At 40.9% G+C, this 20,334-nt stretch overlaps 1 protein-coding gene across 1 annotated transcript in view; it reads left to right on the top strand.

The window, feature by feature from the left end:
• Positions 1 to 20,334, top strand: part of scn5lab (sodium channel, voltage gated, type V-like, alpha b) — a 150,357-nt gene that overhangs the window by 95,555 nt on the left and 34,468 nt on the right. Inside the window, exon 17 of the mRNA XM_072679988.1 lies at positions 16,712 to 17,161. Coding sequence (XP_072536089.1) covers positions 16,712 to 17,161 — 450 coding nt within the window. The remainder of the gene's footprint in view (positions 1 to 16,711; positions 17,162 to 20,334) is intronic.

Raw genomic sequence — 20,334 nt, forward strand, 5'->3', positions numbered from 1 at the left:
GCTTAGTGCCATGATGGCAGGCTGTGTAGTGTCTCAGCCTCTGTCGGGTATCGCCACTTTGATAAACATAATTCATTTTGCTCAGTCAGTGAAAGCACAAATGTGTTGATAATGTAAAGGCTTAAAGACGAGGAGGGCTGCCAAGCCGTCCAAAGCCAAGGCAGGAGCCTCTCGCGAAGAAACAGCATGCGTTAGTTCTTTGTTTTTCTTAAAGGCACAATGAATATTTTCTAAAAAGCATCTGTGCAACTTGTTTTTTTAATGCAAATACATCGCTCAGGGTGTAGTTTTAATAGAGTATGCTTACATCTGAAGCAACCAGAGAGACAAAGCCAGAGAGAGAGAGAGAGAGAGAGTAAGAGAGAGAGAGTAAGAGAGAGAGAGAGAGAGAGAGAGAGAGAGAGAGAGAGAGAGATTGTGTCATAACTTGTAATTAGCACTGTTGTGAAAAATTCAGAAGACCCCATGAAAGCCATTGTTCTTCTTAACATATTTAAACATATGTTCAGCAGGGCAAGACTAAAGTTTGCCAGAGGATGCCTAGACAAAGACTAGGAGCAACTTTTTTCCTCTCGCAAGCCTCCCATGAAAATCAAGCTTGTGCAGTCTCAGTCTGGTCCCATAATGACATTTTAGGGTTGTTGGAGACTTCTTCATGGTCTCCTCTTGGGCTCTGCTTGCTAGAACGGCCTGATCTGGCCAGGTCAGCAGATGTTTTTATTTAGCGGACAGTGGATCGGCTGATTTCTAACCGTTTTAAATCCCCAGACTCATCTGCATCTACAACCTTCTGAAGGTCTCAGAAGGCTTTGAGGGTCTTACCATGGTGATACCATTCTTTTCAACAATCAGGCGCAAACTAAATGTCTGAGGTTTAAATAAGACAGGCTCCTCAAAAATCCCATCTAATGATGTTCTAATTATCTGCAGCTAATGTGCTACACCTATTTAGAATTTTGGGCATTTTAATTAGTAATAAATTAACAAATTATTTCCTCCATTTTTCTTCAATTATTTCTGTTAAAATGAAGATCAGGTTTCTCTATGTTTAAATATATAAAATATAATATATTATATATAAACATATATAAATATATATGAATTATGTCTGTATAGGTGCGCCTTTGAACACACATACACACTGATGCCCATTGTTTCCATTTTGTCAGATTTTTGTTCCACATCATCATCGTGTGATAGAAGGGCATCTGAATCAGACTGCCTGCGACTGTTTTATCCCCCTTAAAGCAAATCATGTTTTATTTATTGGCTTTAATGCTGTTTAAACAAATCTCTGTACTTTTCTCTCCATAAATTAGATTTAAAAATGAGGCGGGCGGGTTGGGACGCAAATGCATGATGAGTACACAAACCTGAAGCGGAACAGGCATGCCTTAACATCAGTGTCACTCACAGTGAAAGAGCTAAGCTAAAGGCTGTGCATGCACTAATGCCTGCATGACAGATCTCATTTTGGGGAGGAGTACACACAGCCCAGAGATATGCATGAAGCCTATTCCCTACAACACACACATACACACACACACACACACACAGTACGCATCAGTACGGGACGCAGGGCTGAATACCTCTCTTTCCCGTCTGTGGACACAGATGCCTGGGGCATTTTGGCTGAGTCATCCCATGCTCAAGTGTTGGCATGGAGCCACAAGTGTGCCTAATGCAATAAACGTGCATGAGCGATACCAAGCTCATCAACGCCAGGGGGAGAGAGTGTTTACGTAGGCTACACTGCTGTAGATTTAGCATCGTCCAATTTGGGTAATGATGTAACGCTGAATATCAAAATAGAGCACAAGCCTTACAGCATTTCCTAAAAATGAATGTGTGGATATGTGCAAGGGTTATCACTGTAAGTTCATTATGGTTGTTTTGCATTAAAGGGCCCAGATCACAGAATAGCATTTTTGCCTTTTTTATTAAATAAAAAGTTTGACGGGAAAAGTGAAAGTATTGCTGAAGTTTTGAAGACAGAACCTTCATCAGTCTTTTTATGCAGTTCTGCAAAATCAGCTGCAAAAATCATTTAAAACAGTAATGAACTGGTAAGGGAATTAAATAAACATGTATAAAATGTACAAATTGAGGCAAACATTTACATTACAGAGAAATTACATTTATTTCTAATTTATAGGTTCTTCATAGTCTATTACAAATATGGTACTTTACGGAACCAAACGTGGTTCTTCTGTGGCAGCTCTATTTTTAAGAGTGTAGATTTGAATGTACTGTTTTTGTGATGTTATTAAAGATCGTTCAACACATTCAAATTTATATCCACCATATTGAGCTATTAGCAGTTTAGCGCTGCCTGTTCACACTGACGTTATGAGGAGTCTTTGAGTCCCCTTTACCCCAATTTCTACCCCAGTCGCAGTCATTACCCATTCCCACTCACTAGCTAAGACTCCCCCTCTCACATTAAGCTACCAGTGCTAGGAGGGTGAAGGCTAGCATGAAGGGAGTCACATGAAGGGAACCACTGCATCTTCTCAAACTGCCCCTAATGTGTGTCACTGGACAGCTGAACATGCTTTAAGGAGCATGCAAAGTATAATTCTCCTCCAATGAGGGGAGAGAGGGAGGGTCTCCATACCCACACCTACCCACCCTGAGACAGCGAGGCTAGGTGTGCTCTCTGGGACTGTCAGCCAGGGAGAGCTGTGCCATTGAATCACCTACCTTTAAAGATCCCAAATAAGTTTTAAATTTGGGCAATAGAGAGCAGCCAATCAGGAAAGAGTTTGTTTTTTACATATTCATAAACATGATTAAACGCACAGTAAGAAAATGTAATGTTAGAATTGGACCTTAAGCAAAACAAAAATATGGCCCCTTTAGAGCTTACCAAAGCTGTTTACTGAAGCTCTGTGCGGAGACCTTTTTCATTTTAATTCGTAGGATCTCTTTTCATTTGTAAGATTATGGTAAATATGTAAATTAAATATCACTGACACAGAGCTACATTACACCCTAAGCAAAAAGGGTTCAGTATAGTGCTGTCAAATGGTTATTTTACATGCAACAACAGTGCAACCATTTTTGAAACCATCATAAAGATATTTTTCTTCCATGTGAATAACATTTTAACCAGGCAAAGAGCCATTTAAGCAGGTTAAACATGGTTGACATGGTCCCATATAGAGTCTTTGCCTTTCCTTAAGAACCCTTGCAGAACCCTTTTAAGGAGGTAGTGCTTACACAGATGAAAATGTAGTGCAGATCAATTGCAGCATCATGTTGTGAGCTTGCAAGGATCAGCTGGTAACCTTCATGTGATAATTGAAATTGCAACACCATTGATCCGCAAGCTCACTGGGGATCCTGAATGTGGTTGGGTACAGGGTGACGGGTGGGGTTAAAGTTATTCTTCTTCTCCAGTTTGATCTGAATGTGAAAGCTTTGGCAGGCCAGCTGCTGGGAAGATGTGGAACATGCCGGGGTGCCTCTCCCACAGGTTAATCACTTATAATTACACTGTGCTGCTCACCCAAGGGTAAGCCATCCACACAGCAGGGGGTTTAGCATCTTAGCATGCCACATAGTGCTAAAGCAGTGCTCCAGCACTTGTACCGAGTTTACAGAGTGTTGGTGGGAGCTGGCCTTTCATACTGATTTAGGATCAGCTTCATACTGGAATAAACAGGCTAGTGCTTGATTAGCTTTAAAAGAGAATGTGTAGTTGCAAGGACAAGTATGTAAACCTGCTGTAATTACCTGGATTCCCACTGAAACATGGTCCCCACAGTGCAGGGTAGAAAAAGTAAGTGAATCCTTGAATTGAACAACCTGTAGATGTGCCCTGAAGCCCTGAAAAATTATAGAAGATTCCTCCCTGTAAATGTCCTTTGCAGTGTCTCTTAAGACAAAATGTACTTTACTTTTTGGAATCAGACATATTTAAAACACTGTCAAAGAGTCTGTGAGTGTACATATCCATGCAGAACTATACTGTGGAGCTCAGAGTGGAAACACAACTGAAAAGATCTGCTTATCTAGAGCTAAAAGCTCCATTACTTTGGATGTGATTACTTTAGTATTCCGACTGTTGCTGCTGTACTTTTGGTGGTGGTTAGGTGTGGTCTGCACTGTTTGCTGGCTGTGTTGTGTTGTTAGTGGGGTTTGCTAGCTCTCACTGTATTGAGTTGAGTGATGTACTCTTGAGAGGGGTATCCGGTTAGTGGTGTCTTGAAGTCTGGAAGTTGGAGACAGTTGAGCGGAGTACAACACTGTCTCCAATGGGCTTCTGCAGCCGTCTGCAAGCTCCAAAGTTCCATCTAGCTGCTGAACAAGTAACTGCTGCGTCCTGTGATAAAGGAGCCTCAAGCTGAGCTTCTGCAATCCTTAACTCACAAATATGATTTGGTTGGCTAAATTTGAGACACATTAGCTGATCACCGATCACATACCTTGGCTGAAAATAGGCTGATTGCTATATCTGATTGATTTTTCCATCTCTAGTTAAGGCCATTCCAGTACATTTCACTTATGCTTGTTGCACACCACACAGACACCTGCCCTTACATTCTCCTGGTAAATGTTTTGATACACCTATGAATTCAATGTTCCCTTAATTATTGCTAGTTGTCCCAGAGGCTGCAAAACAGTGCCAAACCATGATGCCCCCTGCTCAGTATTCTCCAATAAAAGTTAGTTTAGTTAGATTGTGTCCAAAATAGACTCTTGTCCGATCTCTTGTTTAATCACTCTCTCTTTTTTTTACTTGCAACATCATCTTCCTTGGTCTTTTCACAACCTTTGCCATGGTTTTCTATACAGGGAATCCTGAGCTAGCTTCTTATAGCTAGATGAAGACTAGTTGTTGGGGTGTGACGTGTCCCGTAAAGCGCTGCATGTTACGTAGTGCAGTAGCAGCTTTCCAGGCCCCAAGTGTCAATGACAGAGACGGCATTCTCCCTATTAAAAATCTGTGTACTGTCATCATGAATTGAAGCTGGTGTTTTAAGCAAAATTGCTTCATCATGTTGCTTTTAATTTAAATTAGTGTGCAGTATGTGATACTGTGACACTAGTGCCAACCCCCATACCAAATCATTTTGGATCAAGTCTGTTGGTCCATTCACTATGAAATGTTCACACATTAAAATAAGTATAAAAACAATAATAAGAAGACGAAATGGAGTTTGAGAGTTTGGGTATGACAGTGACGATATGCAAAGCTAATTACTCAGTCAGGGCAGCTTCATGGCACATTTCATGCTGAAGACACCTGCAACAACACACCCTCGTCATCAGCGTCTGACTGTCTTTCTTTTATGTACTCTGTCTTTCTTCAGAATTGCTCTTAATAACTGTTGGCATATAGAAGGTGGCAGGTTATTCACTTCAAGATTAACACTGGGAAGAAAAGAAACGCTATTTCAGTGACTCACTTTTGAAGTCGTATACAAAAGATTGCAGGGTCAGTTCATTATGGAATATGATTGCCATGAATATAGTTTGAAGAAAGAAACTTTTAAGACACAAATCAAATCACTTATGTAAATGCAAAACTTGCATATTATGTAAATAAAACATAAAAAATAAGTTTATACTATACTGTATACTGTACATCACACTACAGGACTTTTGTACATGAGCTCTGTCAGTTAAGAATATTATCATTCAGAACCAGAATACAGAAAGGGTTACTGATGTGCTTAGAAGGTCTCTTCAAATAAGGCTACACATTATCTCAGTTCCACTTACACCATCACCCCACCCCAATCTGTCCCTGGAGCTAAAAAACGTAAGCAGTTATTATAATAATGATAGGCCACCACTACACAAGTAGGTTCCCTTCAGCTAGGATGTGAACTTGCAGCTACTTTAAGTCTAAAGGGTCAGATCAATAACTCTGCTTAGCTTTTAATGTGATATGAATATGAACGGTCAAAGAGAATAAAATGATGAAAGTTCTGTATATGGAAGTGACATACCATCAACCACAAACACTGTTGTGTTGTCTTTCAAAAGCAAAACACATGTTAGTAAAACTGTAGTGGGCTCGAAAACCTCAAAACTGTTACGCAACAGTCTTGGCTTATTTTTCTCACCCAGCACCCAAATTACTACTGAAAGCCAGTCAAGGCTAAACGTAGCAGTTACTTCAGGAAAATAAAGGAAGCACAACTGTAAAGGTTGAAAGCTAACCCTAACTGACCAGGTTTGCAGATAGAGAGCTGCACGTGATAGCCAGGCCATGGAAAGAGAAAGAGAGCAGGTGTTAGAGCTAGACTAAAAGCTAACCCTAGAAGACCATTGCAAGAAGACAAATTCTACAATTTTAGCTAGCTAAACACACACCAAGAGGCCCCAAAGTAGACTGCATCTGTTAAGTACAAAGAATTATTGTAACATACTAGCCTAGGCTAGTACTGACATCGCAGTGATGTAAGTATAATAAAAGCAGGGCTCATCTTTTTTTTTTTTCTTCTAAGAGTCCAGCGTGAAAGGAAATCAGTAAAACCACATCTGAGCATTTTTCTACCCTAACCAAAGTCACTTAATATTTATATATTAGATAACAACTTTAAATACTCAATACATGTATTCTGTGGTACCTTCGACCCCTTAATGCAGAAAGGTTTATTACACACTAAGGTATATTACTCAGTAACTACATGGACTTCTGTGCAAACTGGTGGGGCTATTCTTTGCTAATAGAAGTTTGTAATAACATTTTTTAGGCCCTCCAGGACTCTATAAGCGCCATAGGCTGTTACATTAAGGGGTTACATTCAATGCATTTACATGCATACTAGAATAACAGTAAGAATGGTGGCTTTAGCCAGAGCTTCATAGCCACTATCACCAAACATTGTTAGAGATCCTCCTTGGTATGCTTCCAAACACTATAACATTAATCATAAAATGTTCCCCAGCACAGATAAATGTGAGGTGAGCTTAGTCTTCTGTCATTTGGATTTGGTTTCCCCATATATATTTATTTAATGAATCAATTTGATTGCAGTTCTGAAATTAAAATTCATGCCAGTTCTAATTTGCACAAAAGATTTAATGTATATGTTGTTGGTCATGTCTTTGCATGCCGCACATTGTGTCTGCCAAATCTAAAAAAGAAAAATAAATAAATAAATAAAAATAATAGATCATAGACCGTGCAAAATGCTCTGGAGCCACTCGCATCAATTCAGGCCGCATTCATACCTGTTCAAACCTGTTCGAGCCAGTTTACTTCATACAAGATGATTCAGCTCAGGAGACTCAGAGAGAGAGAGAGAGAGAGAGAGAGAGAGAGAGAGAAAGATGGGGTCTCTGAGGAAATGACTCTGGCTAAATAATGTCTCACTTGTTCAGGCCCGCTCTGCTTCGTCACGCCCCCCCCCGGCGCTTTGAACATACCTAATTTGTCTGTTTGGTTCTCCATCCCCAAGTGACCTTCCCATCTGGCCACTGCTACAGCGGTTCGGCCTCCACCCCCGCCTCCACACGCCTCTCAAATCAGCCAGCCCACCACATGCGGCTGCGCTGCACCAGTTTCACTCCGCTTTAATCCCTATTCTGAGGCTATTAGGGCTATCATTCACATATAGACGCCATAATCACAGGGGATATTCTTCTCCGTCTGATTCGCTGTGCATTCCTGTCCTTACCTAGCTCGCTTTACCATTGCTAGAGCTGCATTGTAATACTGTGTGCCTCCTAGATCTCTTTAGGTTATGTGTAACTCAACGAGTGCGAAAGCTGCATTAAATCAAGCAGCTAACTGGCACAATCAGGTAAATGGGGTGGGCTCAGGTGGAATCAAATTGGAGCAATTTTTTCCAGTTGAAATGAATGAAATATGTCACACTTTTTTTATCCTGATGAACCAAAGGAGTGAAGGCAAACCCACTGATGTCTGTCTCACGTCGCTGCTGGGTCCAAGGCCAGTGGATAAAAAAAGGTGATGGGAGGAGGGAAACCATCACACATATTGAAATGCCACTCTGGTGGCCAGGCCATGATTTATTCCCCATAAGGGCCTTGGCTTTGCCGGAAATAGGGCACTCCTCGCAGCTCATTGTTGTCGGAAGAGGAGAATGACTATTCCCAGATTTTAAAAAGAATGGTTTGGATAAAAAGGAAATGTCCTTTAAGGGCGTTTTTTTTTTTCTTCACTAGCATTTTTTCCCGGACGTGGGAGTACTTGATCTGAGTTTGGTACGTTTGGTCAAGTGTGAAAGCTGTTTTTTCTGTTTTCCGTTCTAGAGATCTCTGGTCCTCCTGAAATCGGTGGTCTGAGGTTTGCTTCAAGCGGACTCTGGTGTGCTGTGCTTGTAGAGGCTATCCACTCCCAGTACTTTCATATGGCTGTTAACAGTTGTTCCAGCATAGTAAAATGACTTTAGAAAGCACTGTTTTTTGCTGCTCAAGTGCTTGTATCCCAGTAAAATGATAAAAAGCAATAAAAAGGATGAACCTATGACCTACTTTTTTGCAAAAATGCCCATAGAAAAGTGATGTTCCAAATTGCACAATCAATCAAGGGTTGTATGGAATTCTGTGGACTAAACAAGCCCAGGATAGGCCCTGGGTGTGAAGTTGTGTATTTAGGACTAGTGTGAAAATGGCTTGAGGCAAGAATGTGTTGATTTAGGCATGCATTTTGCATGATGCTAATTTATAGGTGCGAGCATTAATGGTTTGCTATGGACATCAGCCTTGTAACTCCAGTACAAAACTGGAACTTTTGGTTGATTGACTACATGTAAAGTAAGGGGATGTAAGGGCAGACATATATTTAGGCCGACAATTCCTAATACTAAATATTAGTAATTTGCCTACACATAATATATATATTGTACACAGTTGGTTCCATAAGAACAACCTGGTGCATGATGCACACATTTGCAGTCAATAACTACCTGAAGTGTGAAACCTATGGACATCGTCAATTGAGTTTCCTTTGTTGCTTTGCCAGGCCTTCAGTTGCTGCTTGTTTGTGGGTCTTTCTGTCTTCAGTTGTACTTCAGTAGGTAAAAGAATGCAGAATTCAGAATTCATCCTGCTAATTCTATCAGGCCAAACCTGCCTCCACCATGTTTGACAGATAATTTGGTATGTGTCAGATCATTAACTCGTTATTTTCTTTTTCATACTCAAGTTATCCTTGGACTCATGAAGGCGCCTCCTGATTTGTAGACTCACAGTGATCTGCCTTTCTCCTTGAAAGTGTTCTTCATTTGTCTAGATGTTGAGAAGGTGTTTTTTTTCTTCACCAAGGAAAGGATTCTGCAATCATCTACTTTGGTTGTTTGACAGCTGCTACACTGAATAAGTGTTGCTCATTAATAAACATTTTAAAATGACTGTGTACTGACTGCCAATCTAGTCTCAATAGAGGGGATATAAACTGACTGATTGATTGGGGGGTCGCCCTGAAACCAACAGGCTTCTAGGTCAACCGGATTAAAACGAGCTTATCGGTTGCAATTCCCTACACATCCAGTTCTTCAAAGTGGACATGACCTCCCTGACACCAGATCTTTAACCATGAAAAACAGAAAGCACACACTGCAGTTGAATCTGATTGACCCTGGATGCCTTTTCCTTAGTAGTGGAAAATGTAGCCAGATGGAGTGGGGATATTTGTATATCTGCAATTACCACTATCCTGTATGCTATATATTATTGACCCAATAGCACAGATTTCATTTTTTCTTTATCTTATGTAATGGGGTGATGCAATAGTGCTGTGTTAGCAGTGTGCACTGTCAGCCAGTGTCCTGAGGAGCCTAGTGACTGTTGCCTGTGAACTCTCCCTGTGTGGCTTTATTGAGCAGCCCAGCCTCTGGGCCATCAGCTGTTATTACTGTGGACATGTAGGGGAGAGCACTGCCAATCAGCCGTTTTAGGATAACTAGTTTGTTTGAGTCACGATTTGTTACACAGTGTTCAGGCTTGTTTTTACTGTTTCGAAAAGCTGTTAGCTGTTATAAAAAAAATTACATCTACAACAGAGAGCAAAAAACTACATTCCTACATATACTCTTACAAATAAAGGAGCTAAAAAGGGTTCTTTGAGCAATGCCATAGAAGAACCACTTTTGGTTTCATTTTAAATATTTTATCATATCAAATCATAATACATGATCGTATTAGCACCATATAACCCCACCACACCCCCAGGAATGCTGTATACAGTGGTAATATTTGATTAAATATTTGTTTAAATATTGCCCAATCAGCATGCCTAAACTTAACCATTTCTGATATCTATTGAGGACATTTGACCAGTATTTACATCCAATACAGTAGTTAATCTAATAAATCCTCTGTTAAAATTAAACCAAATGTGTTTTTTTTAAGAATGCATTCAGCTACATTAAGTTGCACCCATTACTTACACACATGTGCAGCTAGTCTAGACCCTGTAGAGAAGTAATGCCAATAGAATAGAATAGAATAGAATAAGACTCTATAGAGCAGATAGACATGCAGTTATTTGCACCAGGTCTATTGCCAGGTGTGGACTAGAAGGGTATAAAGCCCCCCAACATTGAGCTGTAAAGCAGTGGAACAATGGTTTTCTGGAATGATGGTGCTCCATCCAATACTTCTGGGACGAGTTGAGGAGTTTGGAATGATGTGGGGTGGTATTCATCCAACATCCTGACCTTACTAAGACTCTTGCTGCTGAATGCAATCAAATCTTCACAGCAATGTTCCCACATTCCCAAAGGCTCAAAGTAAGCCTTCCCTGGAGTAGAGACAGTTCTTTCAACCAAAGCAGGACAAACACTTTTTAATATCATTGATTTAAGAAAAAACAATGAGCAGGTGTCCCAATACTTTTGTCCAAATAATGTATAATAGTTATATTATTATATTTCTTCCTTACTGCACAGCGCTACCATCTGGCAAATCATGGCATTGCATCTTTTCTGCTACTGCTTTTATAGGTTGCATACGCAGTACTACCAGCACAGAGCACATCATCTGTCTCAGTGGAGAACGCTTAGTTCATTTTAGCAATGTGGGCTTTCACTGAAGGGTGCTGTCGGTATTGCCAGCACTTTACTGTTAGTCTACTGCGACCTCTGGGACCCGGTGTCACAAACAGAAAATAGCACAAACAGCGCAAACAGCAGCTTGGATATGAACCCAGCTCAGAGTTGTGTGGCCCACCTCTCACTTTGCTTTGAGTGTGCACTTTTACCCTCAGGAGGGAAAGCAATGATTAGCTTTAGCAACATAAGGAATGCTTCACAAGCAAAGTCATCAGTGAGGAATATTTCGAGAAAAAAACGAATGAATCGACAGTAATGGAATAAATGCTAGAGCTGTGTACTGGCAAAAAAAACTGGCGTTGTAAAAACGTATCACGATAGAGGGAGTTATAGTAATACTATAACAATATCTAAACATTTGCATAAAATCTGACTTTTTATCCAATCAGAACAGTGGGATCTGAGTACAGAGTACAACAGTGCTATCTAGCGGCCAGTTTAAACACAACACATAATGAACCACTGTAAACTATTCATAAAGAAATCTATACTATGTTTTTGAGAATCAATACAGAAATACAACACATAATATCATGATACTTCAATATATTGATATTTTCTCACACCCCTAATGAATACCAGTGCAGGCATGACCGGTTTGGGATGTAAATAAAGGCAGCCAGCTAGGTGGTTCTGTGTATCCTGCTGTAAGTAAGAGGATCTTGTGAGGCAGGTCATTTACGATTGAACCTTTTACCTAGTGTCACCTCCTCAGACTACAGTGACCTCTGGGTGTCTGGTCAAGAGCACATCAGTAACTGAAGAGTCAGCAAGAGGCCTACAAATAATTTACTCTTTACAGCATACTTAAGTGAACTTAACACGGGACTGGAAACAGTGCTCCGCAAAGGAAGTGTAACTGACAGAGCAGGCTACCCCATGGAGACTCTGCATGTGTTCAAGTGGGAAGAACCTACATTATATATTTAGGGTCATTCCCAAAGTGAAAAGCACTTCCGTTAAACATTAAGGGTCATTTCTTTATGTACTTGTGCTCCCAGAAGTCAAGACAGTGGCTTCCCAATAGTTTCAGAAGGGCTGCCAACTCTCTCGCATTGGCCATGGTTGGCTCTAATCTCACGCTCAAGCACCACTCTTGCCATTTCTCAAACATTTTAACCACCCCACGCTGAACTCCAAAACAACCTCAGGATGAATTTGGTTGGGGTGACTACAGCTGCTGCTCTGGGTTTCACTAATTAAACACACTCTGGACCGGCAATGGTGTCCTTGTGGAAGAGTTCAGGAGACCCCCCTCCTTGCCCAGCCAGACAACCGCATGATAGATGGACACTACTAATTCAACCCTCCCACCCCCCTGATCAGCCCAGTCAGGGCTGAGCCAGCTTGAATCGAATTACAAGAAAATTGCAAAAGTTGGCAGCCCTGATTCCAGTAAAATCATAAAGATGACCAACGGATATTTCATAGAAAGCCCCCTGCTAAGGGCAAGGACTATGGAAATGTATAATGTCAGATTATTTAAAAATAATTTCATGATTCACCTCATGATATTCAGTGTTTCTGATGTTTCTGAACAGGCTGGAACAGGCAAAATACACTAGAAAAACTGCAGTTCCAGATGTAAAAAAGCATACAATCATACAATAGAAATGAAAAATATAAATTACACACAAGTAACATACATATATGTTTGATACCTGCTGTTTTCATGTTTTAGAAGTACCGAGGGTCCCACATTAATTTAAATTAAATTATATGGCTCTAATAACTGCAAAATTATACCTTAATAAATCAGGCAATAACAATTAAACTGCTGGGGAAATATTCAATTTTACAGATGGAGACACAGATGTGGAAATACACATGGCCATCAACTTTAATTTTGACTTTTATGTGATTGTAAACATGTACCCATGGTAATTGTGTTTATATGAATTCCGCTGTTACTGCTATTGAGATGCATTTAATTGAGGTAAAACTGAAGGTGATACACAAGCTTCACTACTGTAATATCACCAGTAGTTACATTGTTATTTCATGCTTTTTCATATGTAACAACATAGTTATTGTTAATTAATAATTCCACTTACTAAGTGGAACCAGACTGACTGATACCCCCAAAAAGCATATTGTAACATAATTCATTACCATAACAATAAAAAAAGATTTCCTAAAACTGTCCACCAATTGATTTTAATAACTAGAAGAAAAGCAGAAGTGTCTTCCACTGCTGCTGCTTCCAGTATATTAAATGTGGTATGGTCAGGAAGGCAGGTGTGTCCACTAGTGACCTGCTGCCAGGTAAACAGCACCGACACTCACTGTGAGTTTCAAGCATCTGTGTTGGAAGTTCTGATCAGTGGGGCAGAAAATAGGGGGTGCTGGTTCCTAATTACTTCTGTCACTGACAGCAACACATTCGGCTAGAGGGCCCAACGTGCTGGGGAGTCCAGCCACTGTGCAGCCCCCATGACAGATGGGTCTCTGGGGAGCGGGGGGGTGACAGAGAGGAGCCAGCAGCTCTGGACACCTGCTAATATCCAGGGTTTTTTTTGTTGTTGCTGTTTTTTTTTTTTAATTTTCAGGTTTCCTGGCCTTTTGATACTTTTCCTAACTGTCCAAAAGTTGCAGAGTTGCTGTAGCTGTTATCTTAGTGGACAGCACTGGAGGAGGTGACCAAAATGTTTCGAAATGCTCTTATTCATTAGTAACACACTACTACTACTGCACAGTTACCCAAAGTGAATACCCAAAGAGCATCACAATAGCATTCAAGTGACCCAGTCTGGGTCCTACACAAGCAAAGCAGCCCCAGACCATCACACGTACCCTCACCATGTTTGACTGTTGGTATGACGTTCTTATGGTGGAATGCCATGTTGACTCATCAGTCCATGAGCCTTTACGTTCTGTCTTGCGTCCAGCAGTGGTTTGCGCCTCGCAAGTCTTCCATGGATGCCATTTTTGCCCAGTGTTTTACCTATTATAGAATTGTGAGTGTTGATCTTAACTAAGGCAAGTGAGGCCTGCAGTTCTTCTGATGTTCATCTGGGTTCTTGGATGGGTCAATGATGCGCTCTTGGCCAAATGTTTGCAAGCTGGCCACTCCAGGGAATGCTCAGTAATGTTCCAGGTTTTCTCAATTTGTGGGCAATAGTTCTCAGGGTGGTTCGCTGGAGTTCTAGAGCTTCAGCAATGGCTTTGTAACTTTCAGCTAGGAAAACTGGTAGATTACAATGACTTTGTTTTGCTTCTGTATTTGAATCTCTTTAGAATGCAGCATCATGTGCTGCTTTTACAGACCTTTTAGCCTGTCTTCCATTGCCAGAGCAGGTTCTGTGTATGTGATGTTTAGATTCAACAGGTCTGGCAGGAATCGTGCCTCAGCTAGTGAAACTGAAACCAATTGTCAGTTGAATTTGGTTGTATTTGGTTGATGTAGTCTTTAAAAAAAGCTGCTTTGTGTGTTTACTTGCGTTTTCTTTATCTTTTATCAACATAAGCTTGACGATCTGAAACAGTTAAATGTGACAAAAATGCAATAGGTTTATTCACATGGTAATAACGTCCACATGTGGATCACAGATTCACATTCAACTGCATTACTTCTCTTTTTTTTTGTCAGTAGGGGCCTAATTATACTCCATATTTCGCCTCAGCGTATCTTCTTCCCCACACATGTATGTGGTATGAATTAGCATGACAGAGCTATTCTTAACGGAGAAGAAAGAGAGTGACAGTTGGGTATAATGATTTGGAGGGTTCTTTAATGCAGGTTGGTTTGAAAACGAGTGCCGTTCTTCCTCCAGCAGCACATTCCCCTGGCTGCACCGATAACCTGCGACTAAAGGAGCCAGACAATGAGAGCATTGCGTGATACCACATGACCACAGAGCCCCTTTTGTGCAGGTGACCGAAACAATGCGCTGCCATGGCAACGGCTGCAGCCCTCAGATACCCGATAGGGCACCTGCGCCCACTTTCTACCGAGAGGAGAACTTTAATTAAGCTTGTTTGGCCATATGGTCTGTTACGCAGGGCTTCGCACTGCCTCTGGCTTCAAGACACGGGAAGATTCTGCTAATAGAGGAGCGGATTTGCCTAAATAAGGTCTTTTTGCAATGTGGAATGCATGTTTCTTGCTGCGTTTGAAAAAAGGAAGACGGGTACTGTTTATAATTTAATTGATCCTTTAAGGGGATAAAACCTGAGGTTTTTGTAGAAACACTCAAAGCTCAAAGTTACCCTTATTAGAATTGAAATCCAGTTGCTTATAATTTTTAAAGAAACCTTGGAAGGGACCAAGACCTAAAAGGGGGACCATGCCCCTCTGTGGTTGGCACTGGAGAGCAAAACAAATAACAACAAAAGCATAAATGCTGTGATTAATGTTAGAACGGGCTCTATCTTTGTTGGTGATGTAATGTATTGTCTGACATCAGAGACTCTGAGGATTTGACTGATTTCTGTAGTCTTCAAGCTATTAGCCTCTCATATCAGTAATTGGACTATCACACAATTCCCAGCCTTACATTGTTTGATTTAATGGTTCTGGTAGGTAGCTTTCATTCATAACTGCGCATAATTACCCAGAGGAAATTGGAACAGCATGCATAGTTGTCGTTTGATTACTAAAGCAACGGCATTCCACGATTGAGGATGCGGTTGCTGTGTCTGCCTAATCAAAGTCTGCCCCCTCCATATGCGAGCAGACACGCGCTCATGTGCACAGCTATGCACACATGGTTGTCTGTTCAGCATGGCTTTTTTGACCCCCTTCTGTGAGTGTCAAAGTTGGATGTGACATTTAAAAACCAGCTCCTCGTCCCACCTGCTGTTTAACAATGCTAGCGCTGCTGCTACCACTTAGAGCCCTGCCTGAAATGCCTATTGTCATAGTACACCCAGTCCCCCTGACCAAAGACTTTATCTTGAGTCCATCCACAGCTTGGGCTTTGTACTCAATGCTGAGAGTCGAGTCAAGTTTATTTTTGTAGTGATTTTAACAACAGACATTGTTAAAAAGCTGCTTTGCAGGGATCCAGATCTCAGCCCCTAGTGAGAAGCCAGACATGACAGTGGCTTGGAAAACTCCCTAAGAGCAGGTGGAAGAAACCATGGGAGGAAGCGAGACTCAGCAGCAGGGAGGAAAACAAAAAACACAACAAAAGCATTCAGAAATGTAGAAATAACGATAATGATTGAGTCAAATCATGGTGAAATTTTGCTCCTCCTGAAGAATCGTAATCTGACTAAAATGGTCAAAGATTTAGAGCCCTACCTATAGGCAGAAATAAGGAGGTTACAACAAGGTTACTCGTATTACAGAGTTAGGCCAATGTAGTGGTAGGAGTCTTGCCCAAGGACTCTTATTTGTAAAGCGCAGCAAAGTCACCCAGCCCAGGAATCGAACCCCAGTCTCCCACATGGTGTATGACAGGTAGTGGTGTTATCTGTTACGCCAGATATAGACATACATTGAAAGATCCTTATTAGTGGTACTGTTGGTGTGTAAAGTTCATGCAAGTGTGCATTAAAAGCCATTGTTACTGGTGCTGTGTTTGTGTGTAAAGTTTATGTAGACATGCCCTATACATCTCACATTACTGGTGCTGTGTTGGTATACCATGTTCATGCAGACATACATAAAAAGCCCTTTTGTACTGGTGCTGTTTCAGTGTGTAATGTGCTTTGTCCTGGTGTCTCCTCAGGTGCTGAACCTCTTCTTAGCTCTGCTGCTCAGTTCTTTCAGCGCTGACAATCTCTCTGCGCCAGATGAGGATGGTGAGATGAATAACCTACAGATTGCCATCGCTCGCATTCATCGAGGCATAGGCTGGCTGCGACGGGCCCTCTGCGACTTCTTCAACGGCAACTTTAAGCGGCGGCGGCAGAAGGCCAAGGAGGCCAAAGCCATGCTGAAGCTAAAGCGGCTCAGTCAGCAGGCCCAGCGCGCAGAGGGCAACGGCACAGCCGGGGTCATCGCCCGCACGGGAGACAAGTGCACCACCACTGATGACAGCTACATGACTAACCCAAATCTGACCATTAGCGTGCCCATAGCACCTGGCGAGTCGGACGTGGAGTTCCCAGAGGAGGAAGATGACGACGACGAAGCAAGCGAAAGTTCAGATGAGGAGGAGGAAGCTGAAACTAAGCCGGTGAGATGAATACTCAGTGCTCCACTATGCACTCACTGCATACAATACCATGCCAAATTAATCACTGCTTTCAGTAATATAAAACCAACTAAGTTGCAGAAACATGTATAACATGATTCTAATTGGATGCTAGTACTCACATAGTAAGTAATAGCATAGATGTTCAGAATAGTGAATAGATGATTTCATATATTTCCTTTCACAATACTTGTCTTATAGCATATATAAGTTATAATTATCAGCAAAACTTCAAACAAATAAAAATCACTTAATATTATATAACATTTTAAACACATGATCATTTGGTCTTCATTTTTTTCAATATATAGAGATGAAGGTTTACAATACAATGGGTAAAATGTAATTAATAGAAATGCATATCCAGCTAATTAGGTGTAGATAATTAGAACATCATCCGAGGGGATTTTGGAGGAGCATGTCTGACTTAAACCTCAGACATTTGGTTTGGTTTGCTAATGAATTGTTGAAATGAGTGGAAGCACTATGACATGATTCAAAGAGCTTTCTGAAGCCTGCAGAAAGACAGTGGTAGATGCAGATGAGTCTGGGAAAGGGATGTAAAAAGATCTCAGAACACAGAAACCAGCTGTTCCACTGTCCGCAAAAATAATTGTGGAGGCTTAGTGGAAAGCGGATGGAGAACACTTAGCAAGTTCACTCCAAGAGCCGACCGCAAGTGTCCAACAATCCTAAAATGTCATTAAAGGACCTACAGGTTCTAAGTTTGGTCATTTTAAGTATTAATAAACATTTGAAACATTATTACGTTATTAAAAAAACATATATATATATATATATATATATATATATATATATATATATATATATAATGTTTTTTAATATATATTAAAAAATATATATTATGTATATATATGTATATATATATATATACACACACACACAAACACACCACAGTACATTAGGCGATTCAAAACTTTTAAACAGTAGTACTGCCTAAGTGTTTTGTTTTTGTTGTTTGTTTTTTTCCCTGATGGAAAGGATGTAAGCATTTGTTGTGCATCCCCACCTGACGTTCATATTTGCTTGTCTCCTGTTTGAGACTCTCTTGGGAGTCCAGTGTACATTAGGGTTTCTTGGTCCATTGCTAATGGAAAAAGTACATGTTGCTCTTACTGTAGGCACTGAGACTACATATGCTCCGATGTCTAGACTTTCATTTATCAGATGTCATTTCATCAGAGCCTCCGACTCCATGTATAATGAGACACTCAAAGTACTTAGTGAAACGACTAGAGGTATTAACCCCAGCATTTTAGTAAACATCTCACCCTTGTGCTCTCTCTGCTGGACGAATGCCAGACCTTAAATAGGGTCATTCATTAGTCACCTCTTCATCATGTGGCGTGTGCATGCTGAGAGCACTTGACACACGGGAATCCACTACAGCACACAGGTGAGAGCGGCTCCACATCACACCTGCAAAGCACCAGGAGGTGCGATGCCCATTTTAAGAAGAGTCATTAGCTTTTAATTAATTATACAGCTCTGAGTTTGATTGCCATTATGGAACCCGCTCCATCATATCCCTGCTCTATGCCGCGAGGGCACAGCTTTTGGACAAAAGTCCCAGCAGACTAGGAAGGGTGCTACTCTGTGGTACATTTGTATTTATGTTTATAGTAGTTTTGCATTGCTCTTTACCCCTTGAAATGCAAGGAAGTCTTAATTTTGATATACGTTTCAAAATGTCCATGTCCTCCATAGGGTGTGGTCCACACTAGCAAAACTACATTTAATTAATTATATACACCAAGCAGCCATAACATGAGGTCCATTGTTGAGGCATGGATTCCACAAGACATAGCCAGCCTTTACTGTACCAGCAGTTGGGTCTACAGTAGCTTCTGTAGGATCTGTAGGATCTTCTGTGGGATCGGACCAGACAGAGTAGCTTTTGCGCCCCACAGGCATTATTGAGCCTTGGACGCTCATGCCCTTTCACTAGTTCACTCCTCAATCTCCTGTTTTAAGACATCATCTTCAATAACTCAACCGTTCACTCACTGTCTAATATATCTTGCATTGTAATCAATGCTATTCACATGCAATGTCACTGTATTACACTAATAATACGCTTTCTATTACACTTATACATGTTTCTGAATTTTCTATTTGTTTCAGTGTCCAGGAAGAACTAAAATGTGGCAAATGACAGTGTTTTTCTATCTGCAAAACAAGACAACCCATACCAACTTTTTATCAAGTTCAGATCTTAATAAAAGCTCCTGTTCTCCTTATAAACACAAATGTGGTATCGACTGAAAATTAAGAGTCTAAACTTTGATAAACAATCCAAATTAAATGACACTGTCTTTGTTATTGCTACCGGTAACCACAATTTCTATGGTTAAATTACATTTCTAGAGTCTGACCTGCTGACATCAACTTGCCTAACATGCTATTGACTACTGCATTATCAACAGGTCAGGTTTCTTTGATTTGACTGCGCTTCCTTTTGGACACCTGCTGTATGGACAATACGCAGCTCATGAAACAGGATAGGACCTCATTGTTGCCTCTGTTAGCTCTCTTGATGATCTGTTCAAGACAAAAGCTGAGCACGTGTTTTCCATGTAATCTACCTGTAATCTACGATTGAATTGCATACCAGGGTCTTTCTAGTCTACCATTCAAGCCCTGAATCTCTGTTGGATTTCTATTACTTATATGTAATTCTCATTTAAGGGAAAGAATAGGGCTTGTTTTAGTTTAGACTTTATGAGTGCATTCCATGGATGTGCTATAATGACAGCTACGCAGTAAAGGAAGAATTACAGCAGGCCTGGTTAGGAGCTGTGGGGAGGGATAGGGACAGCTGGGGAAGGTGGCTCAATAAAATAAAAAGAGGTATCCCATGTCTGTCTTTGTGCCATCGCCTTCAAAACTTGACCATTCAAAGATCAGTGCTGCAGTTATGATGATTTCTTAATCAGTCATGTTCATGTTACAGGGGCCTTACTAAAATGATCCATGCATATAGGGCAATAGGGGCCTTTCCTAGCACTCTCAGACAGCTGTGAGAAAGCTATAAACCACCCAAGTTGCCTAGTAGTGCATTAAAGGCAAGCGTGTGAGACCACCGAGGTGCAAACTTGAATCCAGATTGGCCCACAATCACCCTTCTGCCGCTA

The sequence above is a fragment of the Salminus brasiliensis genome, chromosome 5, assembly GCF_030463535.1.
Source record: "Salminus brasiliensis chromosome 5, fSalBra1.hap2, whole genome shotgun sequence".
Lineage (NCBI taxonomy): Eukaryota > Metazoa > Chordata > Actinopteri > Characiformes > Bryconidae > Salminus > Salminus brasiliensis.